This window comes from Mus caroli, unplaced genomic scaffold (assembly GCF_978045245.1).
Source record: "Mus caroli unplaced genomic scaffold, Mus_caroli_1 scaffold_6, whole genome shotgun sequence".
Taxonomy (NCBI): Eukaryota; Metazoa; Chordata; class Mammalia; order Rodentia; family Muridae; genus Mus; species Mus caroli.
In genome coordinates this window covers 146,111,384-146,130,355 of record NW_028227261.1, presented here as the reverse complement: position 1 = coordinate 146,130,355, position 18,972 = coordinate 146,111,384, and the positions used below count along the sequence as shown (strand labels likewise).

The 18,972-nt window shown below is 45.9% G+C and overlaps 1 protein-coding gene across 4 annotated transcripts in view; it reads left to right on the top strand.

Moving 5' to 3' along the window:
* The window catches only part of Chd7 (chromodomain helicase DNA binding protein 7), a 176,542-nt gene that overhangs the window by 56,096 nt on the left and 101,474 nt on the right, over nucleotides 1–18,972 (top strand). For all 4 annotated transcript variants that reach the window (XM_021160001.3, XM_029475873.2, XM_029475875.2 and 1 more), the window contains exon 2: nucleotides 3,169–4,993. In XM_021160001.3, coding sequence (XP_021015660.1) covers nucleotides 3,350–4,993 — 1,644 coding nt within the window. In that variant the 5' untranslated portion in view covers nucleotides 3,169–3,349. The remainder of the gene's footprint in view (nucleotides 1–3,168; nucleotides 4,994–18,972) is intronic.

Below are 18,972 nucleotides of genomic sequence, written 5' to 3'. Positions count from 1 at the left end.
TCTCTGACCAAGGTGGAGCTGATGTGAGCCTTTGGCCTCTGCCCTCCTTCATCCCTGCTCATCCCTACAGTTCCCTGTCCATTCAGGGAACTGTTTGACATTCAAACCTTAATCTAGGTCTCATTAACCTATACGAGGGCTTTTTTCATCTGTGAAGAGGAGCATGGGCCAGAGGCCCAAAAGTGCTTGCCAGCTCTGAACTGCTTGCAAGTGGCATTGAGCTTCTGCCCATTCTGATGGTCCCCTTCGGTCGCAGTCCTGTGCCTCCCTGTCACCTCAGCACGAGTGCATCTTGTGAACTCTCTTTGAGTTATACCTCAGTTATTAAAATGTTTCTCTCTCGAGGGTGCATTTAATGCATAACTACTAGGAAGTGAAGCATTTTTTTTCTGATTGTTACTCTTAGGTGTGGCCTTCTCGACAGTGATATAGGCACAGGTGACATTCAGTGTAGAGAAGGGTGCAGCCTTCAAAGTGGAGCTTTATTTTAAACATGTTATAAAAACTGAGAATCATGTTGCAGCTGCAATTTGGGAAAGTGGTCATTCATGTGGTCTTAATAAAAAAATTTGACCAAAATCAATTAATTAGGTTAGGTCAGATAGAAAGTATGAACCATGGTTACCAGATGGATTCCTGGCACAGTTGCCAGTTGGTCTGAGGTGTCAGAAAAGATTCAAGGTGGCCTTGGTGGCCGGAGAGCTAGCAGTCACTGATGGTAGACTTCGATCCACAGGTTTTTAAGTCCTGCCTGGGCCACACCTGAGGTGGTCACAGCTGCAGTGGGTCACATGCTCCCTTGATGCTTACAATGCTGGCATTTTTCATGCCTCCGGGAGTGGATTCTTAATGGGAATGAGTAGGGAACCGGAAGGAGGGGAACAAAGCCAAGCGTCTGGTATAATTACTCTCAGCGAGCCTGGTTTGTCTCTTCTTGTGCCCGCACAACTTCTTTTCCCCTTCTGCTGGGTCCTTAGCTGATAAAAAGCAAGCGTCAACTCCACTGCTGCTGCTTCAAGTAGGCTCTGCAGGGCTCCGGGCTTCGGGCTTCCTGGTCCTTCCTACAGGAGAGGGTACCAGGGCCCTCTGCGCTCTTTCCCCCAGGGCAGAGGTGGGCAGGATCTACCCAGGCAGTGTCGTTCTTGCCCCAAACCCCCACACACTTGGTGTGCCCCAGCAGACGAAGCTGTTGGGAAATGAAGGAAGGTCTTCCAGAACGTTTAAGTGATATTACCTTCCTTGAGCTGTTGTGGTAGGCCGGCTGCATGGCTGGCTTAAGCTGTTATCAATTACATTGTAACGTTTATTTCCTTGGAAGGTAAGAGTGAGCCTTGAGCAAATGAAGACTGACTTTTTAAGCTTTTTTAGGTTAGGCACAAATTCAGTTTATCAATATTTGTTGCACTTGGCACTGGAATTTCTACTCCTTGCTCTGGACTTTTATTTGTTCTGGGGGGAAAAAAACCCAGCATATTTTTAGAGAAACGGCTTTCCTATGTACTTGATTCTTTCCTGTCTGACCTCTGTATTTGGAGAAGGTAGATCAGAAAATATATGGCAGGTAGTGGCAGAGTGAGGAGACCTTTGACGTTGGCTGACAGCTGTCACCTGAAAGCTACAGACCCTCTCAGGTGTCTTGTCTGCAGTGCTGACAGTGAGCAGGAATGTTGTTTACATTTCCATAAACAAAGTCTCCTCCGTGTTCCGAATACGTTAGGATAGGGCAGGTAGAAGAGAGGGTTATCTGTCTCATGGGTGACTCCTTACAGAGTTGGCTATATGCATATTCTTGTGGCAATCCGCAGTAGAATTCATGACTGAGTCTGTTAAGAGCATCTCTGGAAATTCTCCATCGTGTGCTTCTGTGTCGCAAGTGGGTCAGTGCCACCCAGTGCTTAATGTGCTGCGAGAGGAGATCAGCTGGTGACAGTCCAGAGGTGTCTCAGGGTCCAGGCATTTTTCTTATGCGAATTCATTCTTGATTAGGTTGTTGATTCAGTAAGCATTGAACAAAACCACTTTTCTGTTTTGGTTGTTGAAGCAGTCTTCAAATCAAATTGGTTATTTTAATCTGACCCCAGATCTATCAGAGTTTTTAGCTAAGGCAGAAAGCTGGGATGCTATTCGGTTAGCATAGGAGGTGAAGGGATGTGCCAGCTAGCCCCACTCCCTCCTGCTGTGTCCTGCTTTGTCCTATACAGTTTTTAAAAGGTCTGGTGGATATTTTTAACTTTTTTTCTGTTAAAGTACCATCCAATTTTTGGCTAGTTTCTGAAGAGGTCTCTGTCTCTACCAACAGGAATAGTCAGTCGTGTACAGCTAGTCCTTGAGTAGTCACTTAGCCCTCACCACAGCCAGTGGTGGGGTAAAATGGAGCCTGTGTCTTGACCCTGCTACCATCCACCCCACAATTCTGGAACGTGATGGGCCCAGAGCCATGAGTGAAATCGGTCCTCACTGAGAATGAAAGCCTCACTTGTGGTCTCTTTCTGAATCTTGTCTATTCCTGCTATTAAGCATAATGAAATTATGAATTTATTGTGCTGTTTTCGAGCTCGCTTTTCAACCTCATTACGGGCGCTTTCTTGTTATATGCTTCTGTTGCCGTTACAGAGTTGTATGTGGGCTGTAAATATCTAATTTGTACAAAATGACTGATTTTGGTATTTGTATAATCCTCCAGTCAATTTAACTAAGTTGGGCTTTTCCCAGTCCTTGGTGCCACGCTCATGGCTCATCTGATTACGGCTCAGGGGAGTGAGGTTAAGGGCTGCTGTTGGGGACCAGAGCTTTAGCCCAGCAGATGGGCTGCTGGCTATGTTCATACATCTGCTAGCCTGCTGTGGCAGCTGCTGCTGCTTCACGTTGTGTCCTTTTGTTCTGTTCCATCCAAGAACGGAATGTGAGGAAGTGTAGTGAATGGATTAATTTAAGGTTAGGTTAGTGCTGTGCTGCCTTTCCACGAAACCGATCAGAGTGCTTCTGGTAGAAGCTAATGAGTTTCCCTTAAAGTGAGCTAGGTTTGTAAAATACAGCTCAGCAAGGGGCCTGGGTTGGCATTGTTGATGGGAACTAAATTCAAATGTGTAAAATACCGGCAGCTTTTATCATTTGTTCCTAATTCTTTGTTTCCTTTTTTCTCTCTTCCCACCTCCCACTCCTTTCCAGGACCTATATCCAGACTTCGCCCGCCCGCCTGACACTGCAGGGTCCAAGAGAATTAAGGAAATCTAGAATGACATGAAGAAGATTAGCTAAGGATTATAGGTTTTGAGGACAAGCACCCCAGAGAAGTGAAGCACAGACAAGCTCCCAGGCTGTGTTCGGAGGAGCCGTGTGTTAGAAGACGATGGCGGACCCAGGGATGATGAGTCTTTTTGGCGAGGATGGGAGTCTGTTCAGCGAAGGCCTCGAAGGCCTCGGGGAATGTGGCTACCCTGAAAACCCAGTGAACCCCATGGGTCAGCAGATGCCCATAGACCAAGGTTTTCCCTCCTTACAGCCATCCCTCCACCATCCTTCCCCTAATCAGAATCAAACCAAGTTGACCCATTTTGATCACTATAATCAGTATGAACAAAAGATGCATCTGATGGATCAGCCTAACCGAATGATGGGCAGCGCCCCCGGGAACGGATTGGCGTCTCCGCACTCACAGTATCACACCCCTCCCGTCCCCCAGGTGCCCCACGGAGGCGGTGGTGGCGGTCAGATGGGAGTCTATCCCAGCATCCAGAACGAAAGGCACGGGCAATCTTTTGTGGATGGCGGCTCCATGTGGGGCCCCCGGGCCGTTCAGGTACCAGACCAGATACGAGCCCCCTACCAGCAACAGCAGCCGCAGCCGGCTCCTTCGGGGCCCCCGGCACAGGGCCACCCCCAGCACATGCAGCAGATGGGCAGCTATCTGGCACGTGGGGATTTCTCCATGCAGCAGCACGGCCAGCCACAGCAGAGGATGGGCCAGTTTTCCCAAGGCCAAGAGGGCCTCAGTCAGGGAAGCCCTTTCATTGCCACCTCAGGACCCGGCCACCTGTCGCACATGCCCCAGCAGAGCCCCAGCATGGCCCCTTCCCTGCGCCACCCAGTGCAGCAGCAGTTCCACCATCACCCCGCTGCTCTCCACGGAGAATCCGTTGCCCACAGTCCCAGATTCTCCCCCAACCCTCCTCAACAAGGGACTGTCAGGCCACAAACCCTTAACTTTAGTTCTCGGAACCAGACAGTCCCCTCCCCTACTGTAAACAACTCAGGGCAGTATTCTCGATATCCTTACAGTAACCTAAATCAGGGATTAGTTAACAGTACAGGGATGAATCAAAATTTAGGCCTTACAAACAGTACTCCAATGAATCAGTCGGTACCAAGATACCCCAATGCTGTGGGATTCCCGTCAAACAGTGGTCAGGGACTCGTGCACCAGCAGCCTATCCACTCCAGTGGCTCACTGAACCAAATGAACACACAAACTATGCACCCTTCACAGCCTCAGGGAACTTACGCCTCTCCACCTCCCATGTCACCCATGAAAGCAATGAGTAACCCAGCAGGCACGCCCCCTCCGCAGGTCAGGCCCGGAAGTGCCGGGATGCCCATGGAAGTTGGCAGTTATCCAAATATGCCCCACCCTCAGCCATCTCACCAGCCCCCTGGTGCCATGGGAATCGGACAGAGGAATATGGGCCCCAGAAACATGCAGCAGCCTCGTTCATTCATGGGCATGTCCTCGGCACCCAGGGAGCTGACCGGACACATGAGACCAAATGGTTGCCCTGGTGTCGGCCTTGCGGATCCACAAGCAATCCAGGAACGACTGATACCTGGCCAACAGCACCCTGGTCAGCAGCCATCTTTCCAGCAGTTGCCAACCTGTCCTCCACTACCGCCCCACCCGGGCCTGCACCAGTCTTCACCCCCACATGCCCATCCCCAGCCTTGGGCACAACTCCACCCGTCACCCCAGAACACCCCACAGAAAGTGCCTGTGCATCAGGTAAGCGGATGCAGAAATGCAACATGGGTAACTTGTCTACAGAATTATCCTTTGCAGGTTGCCTCAGAGTTTCCCCCAACCAATTGGTTCATTCACTCAGGAGTTCTTTAATCACTGTCCTGAGAATTGTGCTAGGTCTAGAGCTGTAGTGACTTAGTGTTAGTTGACTGAGCCTAGGTCCACTGGTTAGAAAAAGATTCTTTGTCACTCTCCTCTCCCCTCCCCCTCGTTCTCTGTTTGAAGAATACACTGTGACTTGGTTTCCAGCAATTGCTCGGGCATTAGCATCCCTTATAGCTCCTTTTGTTTACCTTCTGTGGGTAGCTGTGAAATACGTGTTTCTGTGGTCCTTAATTGACCTACTGTCGAGAGAGTGGGAATGTAAGTTGTGAGCTGTAGGAAATGACAGGGAATGGTAATTTATAGGAGTTGCTTTGAGATTTGTGTGCCGGCACTGAAGGATCACAGGGTTTTATGTTAAGACTTTCGTAGCTTTGCCAATTTGTATTTACAGAGGCACCCCTCCCCCTTTTTGTGGATTTTGGTCTCCACGGCCTTGACTTGTGAAGAGCGGTGTGTATGAACAGATTTTTCTGAGTGCATCTTCACCCCCCTGGGCCTACAGGTCTTCATGGGGCACAGTGGTTGATTTCAGAATTGTATGGCATACTGGTTCTTCCTGATGGACTTAATCAATTTGGGAAACTATGACCTGTGTGTGAATGCAAAACAGAGTGAAAGATCATGCGTGCTTATGTGACAGATGTCCCGGAAGAGGAAGTACCTGTGAAGGAAGAGTGCTTGAGATTCCAGTAAAACTTTGCTTAGGGAAGTGACCCCTGCAGACATCTCGTGTGCTTTAAGGTGATTTCCCCAAACATGTGCACCTGGAGTGGAGCTCTCTTCAGGGAGAAGCAGCTTTGAGAGGGAAGGCTCAGGCCAGGGAGAGGACGCTAGGATCCTGTATCCTGTTTTACGGAATTTGACTTAAATGAGGAATTACTCCTGGTGGCCATGTCATCGTTGGAAAACTTGGGTGAGCGACAGGAAGTGGGAACCAGCTGTCCAGGCTTGCGAGGAAAGCTGGGATCAGAGATCTGGTGGTGGAAGCAGAGAAGGTTGGATCTGGGTGAAGGAAAAGGTTTGCCCTCATGGTGAGTTCAGTCCACAGTCAAGTGGTGCTGGGGCTTCAGCCTGACCTTGGCTGCCAGAGCAAAGGTAGAGTTGCTTCAGCCTGGTGCTCCCAGTGTCTCAGGAGCACTGCAAAGGTGGCTCACCGTGCCCACCCATGCATGCGGGCAGAGCAGACTTCCCATGAGACAGAATGGTCAGCCTTCTGGAAAGGTATCCAGGAAGTCTCCCCTCACTCTTTCCTGCAGCATGCCCAGAGGCTGATAGGAAATGGGAAGACAGCTGCCATCAGAGCTGTATGTCCTGATGGAGAACCAGCCTCGGAGCCAGCTCTGAGGTTTCCCTTCCTGTTGACTCAGGGACAAACACCTGATGGGTCTGTCCTAAGGTGGGCCAACCTCTGTACCCCCAAGGCACAAATGAATGTGGCCGAGTTTTGGGAAAGTATTGTGTTAGCAAAGAAGGGATCATGCTGAGAGGTGGTTGTATACACCTTTAATCCCAGGCAGAGGCGGGCGGATTTCCCAGAGTTGGAGACTAGCCTGGGCTATGCAGAAAACCTTGTCTTAAAATACAAACAAACAAACAAAACAAAAAAGGGGGGAGTAGAGGGGTCTTTACAATGCTTGTTTCCTTGTTTCTGACTTTTCATCCCAGCAGTGGGGAGGCCAACAGTTTGTTGGGGCTCCCTGAGGACATTCTGGTGGCCCCCAGAAGAGAACTGCTCTCTTACTTACCACTTACAGTTTTCAGAGGACAGTAGCAGCCCTGGCTTCTGAGCCCCATGGGGGCCAGTGTTGTGTGCTATATAGTCTGGGAGACCCCGAGGGTTCTGTGGTCGAAGTAGGCACCACAAACCTGGAACTTTTCTAAGGCCGCAGGCCCGGGCATTCGAGCTGGCGTTTCTTCATAGGTTCAGCTCTGTTTGTATTTTTTTGGGGGGGGGGCGGGGGGCATTTACTTCCCTATTTGTGTTTAACTTGGTAACCTCTTTAGTTTTGGGGGCAATCAGTTCTTTTGAAAAATAAAATCAGAAGGGTGTTTGAATCTCTGTTTGCCCCTAAGTAGGGTGGTGATACAGGATAAGTGATTTAACCTCCCTGAACCTGATTCTTCAGTGAGACCAGAATGAGAGCAGCCCCAGAGGCTCAGGTGGGGGAACCGCCCTTGACAGCGAACTTTTGTCTCTAGGGTGCAGCTTATGACCTTCACCCTCGTGCTGGTGCTGCCAGGTGTGAAGAGGTTGGTTGTGAATAATTCAGAATGCTCTCATGTGATCTCGCCGCTTTCTGAATGACTCAGCCTGGGCAACTACATCATTCTCATTGTGTTTTGCTTTAGAACTACCAAATCCATACTGAATTTCTCATAAGATACAGTGGTAGTTCAAGACTGAAGCATGCAGGAATGCCCACTGAATCCCCACAGACATACAAGCTTGTTGAGTTTCTCATCCAACTCACCCAGCCCTGAGCTCTGGCAGTCCTAGAACTCACGCTGTAGACCAGGCTGGCCTTGAACTTTCAGAGATCTGCCTCCTGAATGCTTGGATTAAAGGTGCACACCACCACTGTCCAGCAGGTTTTATACTAAAAAAAAAAAAAAAAAAAAAGTTGTATTCCTGAACTATTTCCTGGGGAGAAAGCAAACAATTGGTGTCATCTCAAAGCAGTTCTGATATTACAGCCCCAGCCATAGAATTTAGAAACAGTGGTCAGAGGCAAACATTCCAGCCCTTCCCTTGAGCAACTTCCTTAGCCACAGGGCCTTCATTTCTAAAGAAAGGGGCTTCTCTACCTGCTGGGTGGAAGTGCGGTGATATTAGCAGTATTATCTTGTGAAAGCCCATTGGGGACCCCAAAACAAACCACTGTCCTGTAGCAAGTGTTCAGGGTTACCTGTCGCCAAGGTAGCTTCACTAATTTTAGCGTCAGTCATTGTTTTTACTTTATTTCTTGATTTCATGGAATGTTACTCAAACAATGGAGGTGCTCTCTGTGCTTCAGGTTGAAAGACAGAGAACAGCCTTGCTTTTAGGGAAGGAGAGCCCAGTGGGGAAGTAGCGCTCCTTGTGGGGGCACGGAGGATCAGGAGGATCAGTCTGAGTTGAGGGAGAGTGGATAGAGGCTGAGGACAACAGCTAAGGCTTAGCAAGCTGTGATACGAAGTTGATAGAATGGCTCAGGCCTTGCCTATCTCACGACCTGAAACACGGCATTGAGCACAGGGTACACCCTCTGCTCTATATTCCTGCAGCCCTGAGGAATATGAAGGGAGAGAAGGAGGCTTAGTCCAGGGGTAGGCATCTATCCCTGTGCACCAGGAGTTGTTCATTTGAAGAGCTTCTCTAAATGGGTCTTCTCTCATGCAGCTAAGTCCCAAGTTGCTGAAAGTTCTGTGTTGCCCAGTTCTGTGTTGCCTAGTTCCTGGGTCATGCTCTCTGATAGAAAGTTCCCGTGGAGTTTTTAGGATGTGAAACACTGTGTTTTTAGAATAAATGTAATTTGGATGTATTTGTGTTCCATTCCTTAGTTTGTCCCTTAAATACTGACCATAAAGGAGAACAGAAGTTAAGGTGTAGATAATGGGTAATAATGCTCTGTGCTATCCCCACATCACTCTGAGGTTTCTAGAAGTAAATAAAAGATCTAGAAGACACAGTTGTTGTTGTTACCGATCTGTGCCATCTTGTGAACAGTTTAAAAGCCTTCTGGAAAACCTTTTCCTGGAAACCTGACTTAGTCTTTGCCTGACACTCTGTTTTGTTTTTGTTTTGTTTTTTTTTTTTGTTTGTTTGTTTTTCGAGACAGGGTTTCTCTGTGTAGCCTGTCCTGGAACTCACTTTGTAGACCAGGCTGGCCTCGAACTCAGAAATCCTCATGCCTCTGCCTCCCAAGTCCTGGGATTAAAGGTGTGCGCCACCACGCCCAGCTTGACACTCTGTATTTACCCCATATGATAGAATCGTTAGCCACTGTTGTAAGTATGTGGGGAAATTTGACCATATATCTCAAGCCACCTAAATGGAAATTGTAATTAGAAAATGCAGAACGCTTTTTTTTTTAGTGACAGGATCAGACATCATCTGACTACTACATATGATGTCGCCCGTGCCTTTACACCTTTAAACTTGTCTGAGCAAGCTGGAAAATACAAGACACTGTAAAGAAATCCAGCTTCTAACATGAGTGGCGTTTCTGGGCGTTTCCATGTGCACACACCTGCAGAGCATGGGCCTCCTGTTGAACGTCCTGGGAGCAGCTGGCCCTTGCTTGGCAGCAGTCGCCCTGCCTGCTTGCTGGGGTCTGCTTGCTTCTCCCGTTGTAGCATGAAACCTCTCTTCTGACTGGGATTTGCATATGCTCAGCTTCCTGAGAGATCTCCTGACACCTTTTCCTCCTCCCCAGAGCTGACTTACCTCAGAGGTCAGAATTTTAGTGAGTTTAAAATAGAAAGTGCCAAGTATAGAGTTAAAGTGCTGCTGAAAACACGATGCCTTGGAGATAGCTGTGTCTTCTAGATGGCTTCTGTTTTGTGACAAGGGACAATTTTCTATGGCTATCAAATTTGTCATATAATAAGAGTTTAGTTTTTCAGTTACCTGTAAAGTTGGATATTAGGCCACTGTTAAATGTCACAAGGAGCTAAGTGACTTTGTTAACGGTGTGTGCTTGTGTGAGTTTATGTGCGCCACATGCATGCAGAAGCCCATGGTGGCCAGAAGAGGGCATCAGATCTCTAACTGGGGCTATAGGATGTTGTGACTCCCCATGTGGTTGCTGGGACCCAACAACCTTGGGTCCTATTTAAGGACAGTGAATGCTCTAAACACTGGGCTGTATCTCCAGCTCCCAAGTTTTAAATATTGTTGAGACAGGGGTCTTGCTATGTGGCTCAGACTACCTTCTAACTCACTGTGCAACCCACACTAACATATGATCCTCTGTCTACCCCAAGTGCTGATATAGACTGGAGCCTTGTGCCTGGAGTCCATTGTTAGATACTGCCATTTCATCTCGAATCTTGGGTTCTTCCATTTAACAACACCTTAGAAACATTAGCATTTGCTCTCCACGCAAGCACTTTATTAAAGGCAGGGATTGACAGTGTGATGTTTGGTGGAGGGGAGGCAAAGGCTTACATTTAGGTAAGCCTGGGATTTTGTTATTTCAGTCTAACATACTGCCCAACATTGCTCAAGTGTTTATTTTGTTCTGCATAAGACACACACACACACACCTTATATAGAAGATATAGATCAGAAATTGTTTAGTGTAATTATGGCACAAGTCACACACACACACACACACACACACACACACACACACACACACCTTATATAGAGGATATATAGCAGAAATTGTTTAGTGTATTTGGCACAAGTTCTCCAAGACAGAGATTCCCATCCTTTCTAAGGATGGACAAGTATCCACATTGCTAGGTAGCATCAGTAGATGAATATTGAAAGGTCTGAATGCATGAGAGTTCTCAGCACCTTTCTTGAGGGAGAGGTCACTGAGAGTTCATTTGTGTGAACCTGTAAGAAACACTAGTGTGTTTCTTTGGAAGGTAGCTTCCAGCCATTTTCAAGGTTTTAGCTTCAAGTGGTGTTTGGATACTGTGAGCGGTTAAATGTCTGTGTCAGTACAGGCCTGTTTTCTTTCTTCTTTTTCTTTCTTTCTTTCTTTTTTTAATATATATTTTTTATTACGTATTTTCCTCAATTACATTTCCAATGCTATCCCAAAAGTCCCCCATACCCCCCCCCCTTCCTACCCACCCATTCCCACTTTTTGGCACTGGCGTTCCCCTGTACTGGGGCATATAAAGTTTGCGTGTCCAGTGGGCCTCTCTTTCCAGTGATGGCGGACTAGGCCATCTTCTGATACATATGCAGCTAGAGTCAAGAGCTCTGGGGTACTGGTTAGTTCATAATGTTGTTCCACCTATAGGGTTGCAGATCCCTTCAGCTCCTTGGATACTTTCTCTAGCTCCTGCTATCTGTAATACTGTTGCCTGAAAGGAAAAAGCCTTACTTTTACCAGAAATCTCCAGCAACCTTCTGCCCCTCTCTGTCTTTCACCCTCTGCTGGTTTATTCTGTCTTAGCCACCGTTCAGAAAGGGAGACTCTGGTACTGTAGAACACAGTTGGCTGGGAAGTAGTTAATAAGTAGACTGAGAGAAAATGAGGGAGTAAACATTGGTGAAAGTAACCTGGAGAAGTCACTTCACAGACTCCATAGTTGGAACTGTAAATCTGAAGATAGGCTCTAGGTACACAAGAGAGATGGCTTTCATCTTCCCTTGCAGCAGTGTCTGCCCTCAGCCCTGTGGTTCTGTCAGAGCAGAAGTCAGTATCAAATGTGGAAGTGACTTGGGCTTCTGTCTGACAAACAGGCAAAAACCCCACTGAGTACTGGAGTGTAATTACCAGTGGTGCTGGGTGAGGTCTCAGGTTAGCTTAGGTTGGTTGGTTTGTTTTTAAACTTAGTTCTTAGAATGGCTTTTTTTTTTTTTTAAACACTTAAAAACAGGAGAAATTAAGAGAAACTGGGAAAGTCCCAAGAAACAGATAAAATCTTACAGAGCCGACACAGAACCAGAGGTCACCATTCTAGCTTTTTGGGAGGCCATTTCCAATACATTCAAGTGACAGGCAGGCAGGTTCTCCAGTTTCCTTGCCTCTTGGTTTAATGTTTGAATGAATGTTGTCACTTGGGCAGTTTGCACTAACCACTTAATGAAGAGCATGCTCTTTCTGAGCTACTGTACTTGACTTTACCAATCCTCCATGTCTCTCTGTCTGTCTGTCTGTCTGTTCTCTCTCTCTCTCTCTCTCTCTCTCTCTCTCTCTCTCTCTCTCTCTCTCTCGCTCTCTCGCTCTCTCGCTCTCTCTCTGTATTGCAAGTAATTTGGCATCATAGGTTTCAGGAGATTTCTCAAGCCCTTAGTGAGGATTGTGTAAGCAAAAGCTTGTACTTTAAGGTGTGAGCTAATCCCAGTAGGTTTTCTGTCTTGTCTGTTTGAACCACAGGCTGTGATGAGGTAGTAGGGCAAGGAGGCATGTTGGGAAACCTATGACGGTTTCAGAAGGACACCTAATCCTGAGGCAGTTCCCAAGTGGGGGACAGAACTCAGGATCTGCCTGTCTCCTGATAGGCTGGGCCACCGGTTTGCAGCAGTACGTAGGCATCTTGTCTCACCCACTGACGTTCTGGGCTTCTATCTGCCTTACTGAGTGGTAGGAGGTTGCAGACTGTTTCCCTGCTCCTTCCTGCCGAGGGAAGGGACTTTAGGTTACGAGATCACTCCTCAGTGAGGGAGAGAACAGATAGACTTAAAATTCTTACTGAATATGAGGATATTTGAATTAAAGTTCAATTTTTAGAGCATGTTTCTTGATGGATTTTTTTACAGCCTGAATATTCTTTTTAACTTAAAACAATACTAAATTGTGAGATTATTTCATAGCTATGATATGCTTGTTTTCATCTTCAACTTATCTTAAAACAGTTTATTTTTATTGAAAGTCCGAGTTTTGGGTTGTTGCTTCTGCATGTATGTCTGTCTGTATGTATACCACATGTGTGCCTGGTGCCTGCAGAGGTCAGAAGAGGGCACCATATTCCCTGGAACTGGAATGGCACATGACTGTGAGCTACCAAGTGGGTGCTAGGCACTGAACCTGGGTGCTCTTCACCCCTGAGCAACCGTCGCTCAGCACTTCCCCGGGGGTAAGCGCCAGCCTGTGTGAAAGAGACTCTGCTTTTCCTTGGCTAGCCCCGGATGTGGGCGGTGGAGACCTGACTGCAGCATTACCCAGTCCTCACCGTCCTCGAGCAGGAGTTGAGCAGGAGGCACGGGCTGGGCCACAAATGGGAGCTGACAGCTACTGTGCTTTAAATAAGCTGGCTGTGTTTCTGACTGCATGCATGCTGCAGAGACAGTCTCATGAAGGATCCCTTCTGGAGGCTGTGGAGGTTTCCCCAGAGTAACAGAGGCAAGTCAAACTTCTGCAGGCACCGTTTGATGGTTTAGTAAGGCACCAAGTGGTAGTTCACTCCCATGGGCCATTGCTCTCTCCTCCCCCTTTGAACATGTGTTGTGTGGACAGGGGGTCCTGTTAAAGGAACACAGCCGTCTTCACACTGGAGCAAGGTGCTGTGGTGCATCCTGTGTCTAGTGTCTTTCGAATTTTGACATCTGATTCAGTAGGTTGTCCCTCTCTTTGGAAACAATGGCTGAAGACTTAGCTCAGTGAGGAAATATTTTGCGATTCTAAGTTTGAAAAGATCCGAGCTTAGAACTAAGCTCCAAGTCACAGCTTTTGTTTTTACAAGAGAGTTAAAAGTCAAAGTTCACATAGAAATAAAGTCCTTCCTCTGGGAATAATCAATGAAGAAAGCAAAAACAAAGACAGTTAAGAGACTATTCATAAAATCAAAGCCATCCAGACTTGTAGATTGGTTTCTACCCGCTTTCTGTGTGGAAGCCTTGGGCTGCTAGACCTCGTGTAGATCTTCTGTTAAATGTGAACTCAAGTCTAAGAAGGAAAGTGGAAGAAATGTCAGCATGCCTCTTTTCCGGTGTCACCTGACGCCCTCTAGTTGATGTTATGCCCCAGCCTGTGGCACTGTCAAGCCTCTCATCCCTGGCAGAGGTAGCTGGTGGGGCAGGGGCTTCATGGGCACCAAGAGCTCCATTTTCCCAGGCTCTCCAGTCGTTTTTAAGTCATGTAGTGTGCTTAGTTCACGAACCTCTAGTTTCCTGAGGATGATAAATGTACCAGTTATTATGGGAATTAAATGAGATGGTGGCGTGGAGCTTTAGCCCAGCATGTGACATGCGATAAGTGCTCAGTAAGCGTTAAATACCTTTATCATCTCTGTTGCCACAGTGGCCGTGGAAGAGGGCTCTTGGAAGTCTTTCTTGTTTCATTCTCTACCTTTTCACTTAGATTATGAGTACTTCATTTTCAAAACCAAGACATCACTAATGCCAAGACTCCTCAGATTTTTTTTTTTTTTTTTTGTTTTTTTTTTGTTTTTTTGGTTTTTCGAGACAAGGTTTCTCTGTATAGCCCTGGCTGTCCTGGAACTCACTCTGTAGACCAGGCTGGCCTCGAACTCAGAAATCCGCCTGTCTCTGCCTCCCAAGTCCTGGGATTAAAGGCGTGCGCCACCACACCTGGCCAGATATTTTTTTATAAGACAAATGGAAATTCATGATTTTAGGGGTATATGGGAATTACTGTGTATGTTCCATTTATTTTTCCTCACTGAATTTTAAGAAACAATGCATATAACATACCATTTGCGGTCTAGAGTTTTCCTGGTTTCACTCGAGATGAAAGCAACTCCTCTTAGAGTTTAGAACCCAACGTGGCAGGCTAAGTTGGCATTCTGTTTCATATTGCTAGGGAGTTTTGCTGGTATCCCTGTATCCAACAGGTTAACCCACTGAGCTGGATGTGGGTCAGCGCACTGCTGTATATAGTTCGGTAGTACAGAGTCTTCACTGTGCAGTGTATGCTTAAGCCTCCCATGATCCACTCCAGTCTTCTAGTGTCTTCCATGTGTCCCCAGAAGCCTGGGATGACGATCAACTCTGTGCAATGAATGGCTTTCTTTCTAAGCACAGTGAAGGGATAGCTGGGAATTCAGTGAAAGCTGTCTGACTGTAGATCTTTTTCATGTTTTTCTTTCCCTTAAGAAGTAACTTCACATGCTTTAAAACAGGAGAAGTGTGAAAACTTAGCAGCGTAGTAGCTAAGTTCAAAGTCTCCATGAAGGCAGCTCACATTTTCAAAAAGTGAGATTTCATTTTTGGACGCAGCTTTTGCATAACTTGTGGGCTTGTACAAGTTTTTGCACACATGGTGGGCTTGAATTAGAATTGGGCCTGGAGTCTAGTGTTGTGTTTGTCAGGAGACAATACTGCTCCATCAAAGATAATGAGCATATCCAGGGAAAAAGCCTTTTCTTTATCATATTCAAAGTTTATGTGCTACAGTTTAAATATACTTAACATATTTCTTAATGTCTTTATGCACTAGACATTTTAAAATTTGTGTGTGTGTGTGTGTGTTTGTCCTTTATTGAAACATAGTCTCTTTGTAGCCCTGGCTGTCCTAGACCAGGTTGACCTTGAATTTAGAGATGAACCTGCCTCTGCCTCCCTAGTGCTGGGGATAACTGTGTGCATGTGGCACCTTGCCTGGCCATCATAAGTATTATTTTTAATAAAACTGAGATAAAAGTGAACTAGGAATTCTGTTCCCTGTCAATTGGAGATGTTTATAAAATTTTTTGTTCATTTGCATATGTTGCTTTATTGAAATGTAATATTTATATAATTTGTGTATAAAATGCAATATTCCCTATATTTATAAAAATGCTATAGAATTATTTCATTCTAGGCTGTTACATACTTTTACTGAATTTGAGGTTTAAGAAAAGAAAAAATTGTAATATTGTGAACTGAAGTTTGTCCAGAAGTATCTCATGTTTTCTGAGTTGTTTTGAACAAGAGCCTGCCCTGTTCTTGGACATCAGATTAGTAGTGATTTTTGTAGAATTCCTGTGGCCTAGTCCTCTGTGTGCACTTTCTGATGAAGCCGTCTTTATTTACTACCCCGAGTTTGGTGGCTGCTGCCACACATGGATACTGTATCCTTGAAGCTGAATGAGACCCAGGATCTGAAGGAGTCACTTTGTTTAGCTGTTATTTAAAATGTTCGCTTTCTTTTAAGGGCCAGTCAAGTATAACGAAACAACTGTTTATTTATTTTTAATTGCCGGAAAGTAAGATGTGGGTCACAGTTAATATTAGGACTTTAAAAAGTTAATGGTATAGATATCTAGTGTAAGTTTTATGCTCCTAGTTTTCATTTATTTATTTTTGAACACAGTAAGTTCTTCCTGTCTTTAAGCCCCAGGGCTAGTGATAGGCTATGGTTGGCAACACACCATCTGCTAACTCAACTCATTTAGCTATAGGCGGGTAACCAAGTTAATCCTGCTGGCTCCTGTTTACCATGGAATTCTTTAAAACAAAACAAAACAAAACAACAACAAAACAAAACCCATGACCAGGTGCAGGTGATACTCTGGAAGGTTATTAAAGCATTTTAGTCACATGTGTAATATGAAGCGTTGAAAACGAAGGCAGGTACAGAGGCATTGCTCTTCAGGATTGCTGGCCTTCTGACTTCAGTCAGGAGAGAATCATTTGACAGGTCTTAGGTCAGCAAAAGACTATCACTGTTCTGTGAGCATGTTGTATGTGATCAGATTTTTTGTGAGTTGTATGTGATCAGGTTGTAGCTGAGTGCAAAATGCTTGGTTTTATGTTGTATAAATCTCACTTTTTAGAAAGTTGAAAATACCAATTTGAATCTTGTTGCTGGAGAGGAGCGCCCCTAAGAAGGATGTTATGGCGGCTGAATTCCTGACCCCTGTTCCCACCTGGATGAGCTGCCCCGTACTCCGTACCCCCAGCCTCCCAAGCTTCCAGCCAGCCTCCAGGGCAGAGACATTAGGTCCAGCTTCCTTTGTTGAGAAATGAGTGGGCTCTTTGTGCTGTCAGGCCCTGGAGCTGCTCTTGGAGGTGTCTAGGACAGTGGCCTGTGGCTGCCTCTTGTTAGGAAGCTCTTGGGACACACAGGGATGGTTTAAGGAGTGCACTGTAAGGTCTGTGTAACCGTTCAAACTGTAGTAAGTGCATGCATGTGCTAACAGCTGTAACTTGTGTCAGCACAGGGTCCAGACCCATAATTGATAGAGCAAAAGTCTTTAAACTCTATTATCTGCCAAAAGAATTTTTAAAGTTTTAAAATCTCTGACTTTATTTTTATGTTTGCATTAATATGTTAATGTATTCATCTGCGCAGCAACCAATATCTCACTTAAACAGCCTCTGCTGACTGGATGGAGTGAGGCCCACTTGGATATTTTTTTAACGACAATGCTGCTTGGCTCTTTTGAGATGAATGAAACTGGGGTTCTTATACTTTGGGACCATGAACTGTAATAAGACTGGGGGCACAAGAAAGGACATTCTGGTGAAGATAAGGATTGTGGGAAGAAAGGGGCAGCAGACAGGAGCAGAGGAGCCACATCTCCTGGATGCCCACCTGGCCTCTCTAGCGTTTTCTTTATCCTGGTTGGAAGGCCAAAGAGAAGAGGCACTGGTGTCTCCAGTGCTGTTTATCTGTTCATGTCTTCGCCCTGTAAAGAAAAGTACCCCAGCTGCCAGTGTGGCCCCTGACCCATGTTCAAAGCGTTTGGTCAGGAGGCTCTTCAGTGTACTGTGGCCAGAGGGAGCTGCTGTGCGCCCACACAGGTTTAGCCTGCAGGCGTTCAGCGCAGGCTTTAGGTGGAGAACTTGAGTCTTTCTATGAAGTGGGGCAGCTACCTTAGTACATTTCAGTGAAGTAGCTGATAGCAACCAGACCAAAGAAATGGGTTGACTTTCCCGGGAGTGTGCCAGCACTGAATCCTTCTCTGCTTTAAGAGGTTAGGCACCAGCAGTGACTGCTGGTGCTAGGAGGAGTGAACTTGGACATGGATTCTGCTTTCTCTCTGATGATAAAGCAAGGCAGGAGAGTGAGCAAGAACACACATCTCTCCAGTTCTCAGGTCTGCAGGGAGGGAACTGCGCATCCATTCACACGTGAGTTAGCTTAGCGCAGCAGGTCTCAGAGATGTTTTAGTTACAGAACCCTTATGTTCCCTAGATCCTGACGGATCCCAAGGTCTCTGTATTTTTAATCGTTACATCTGTTATTTGCTACACCAGAGATTAGAACTGCGGAAATTGAAATAAAAATTAATTTACTTAAAATAAACCATTACATTACCACAGGTAACATCTGAAAACAAAAACAACTATTTTCAACAAAAGACAGAATAGCAGAGGATCATTGTTTAATATTTTTGCTAATGATTAATGTCCTGTTTTCTAGGAGGCAGCCGGGTCCTGGGTCTGCTGCTTCAGGCTGTTGTTTTGGTTGAGATATGTGAAAGTTATCAGCCCTCACACACATGTAATTATGAGAGGAGGAGATAATTATAGATATTCCAAAACTCTACAAGTGCTTGACTCACCTGGACTCTTAAGTGTCAGTGGGAATGTGGGGGATAATGCCATACCAATTAAAGATTTATAGACTGTTAATTAGAGTGTGTGGGGCTGTGCCCACTTCTGAGTGCCTTCATACTCATCCCTGATTCTGTAACATACGTTATTTTGAAAACATTTCATTGGACAGTGTTCATCTTCTGAATTCAGTGTACATTTTAAAAAGTTTATCAGAAGTACTTGAAGATTGAAAATGCATGGAAGCAGGACAGGCCCAGCTCTAGGGCTGTAAATAAGGGCTTCGTGCAGAGAGACCGGGTTTTACAGTCAGAAACGAAGAATGGGTATTTGTGAATGAAGTCCACAGGTGTTTGCAAAATTCTGATTTTTTTGCTTAAAAGTTTATATTTATATACTGTAAGTACACAGTGTTAGTTAGCTTCTTTGAAGGGAGAATTTATTTCAAGACAATGCCTGGCAAATTCCTGAGTGTGAATCTCTTCAACTTGCCTTTCATCCTTTCAAATTAATGTTCCATGAAGATGGGCAGCCTCTTCAGTTCCAGCCAAGCATGGAGGACATGCTGAGGAGGTGGCCCTCCTGCTCCTGTGTGTAGCTGTTCTGTTCCATGTGGACTCTCATAATCTCCGTGCAAAAGATCAAAAATCATTATGAGTAATTTTTAAAAATCAATTTTTCCTGTGTCGTCCAGGGCGTTCTTAAGTCAGCTCCGTTCGTTTCCCAAGTACAGATTTGTAGCCATAGG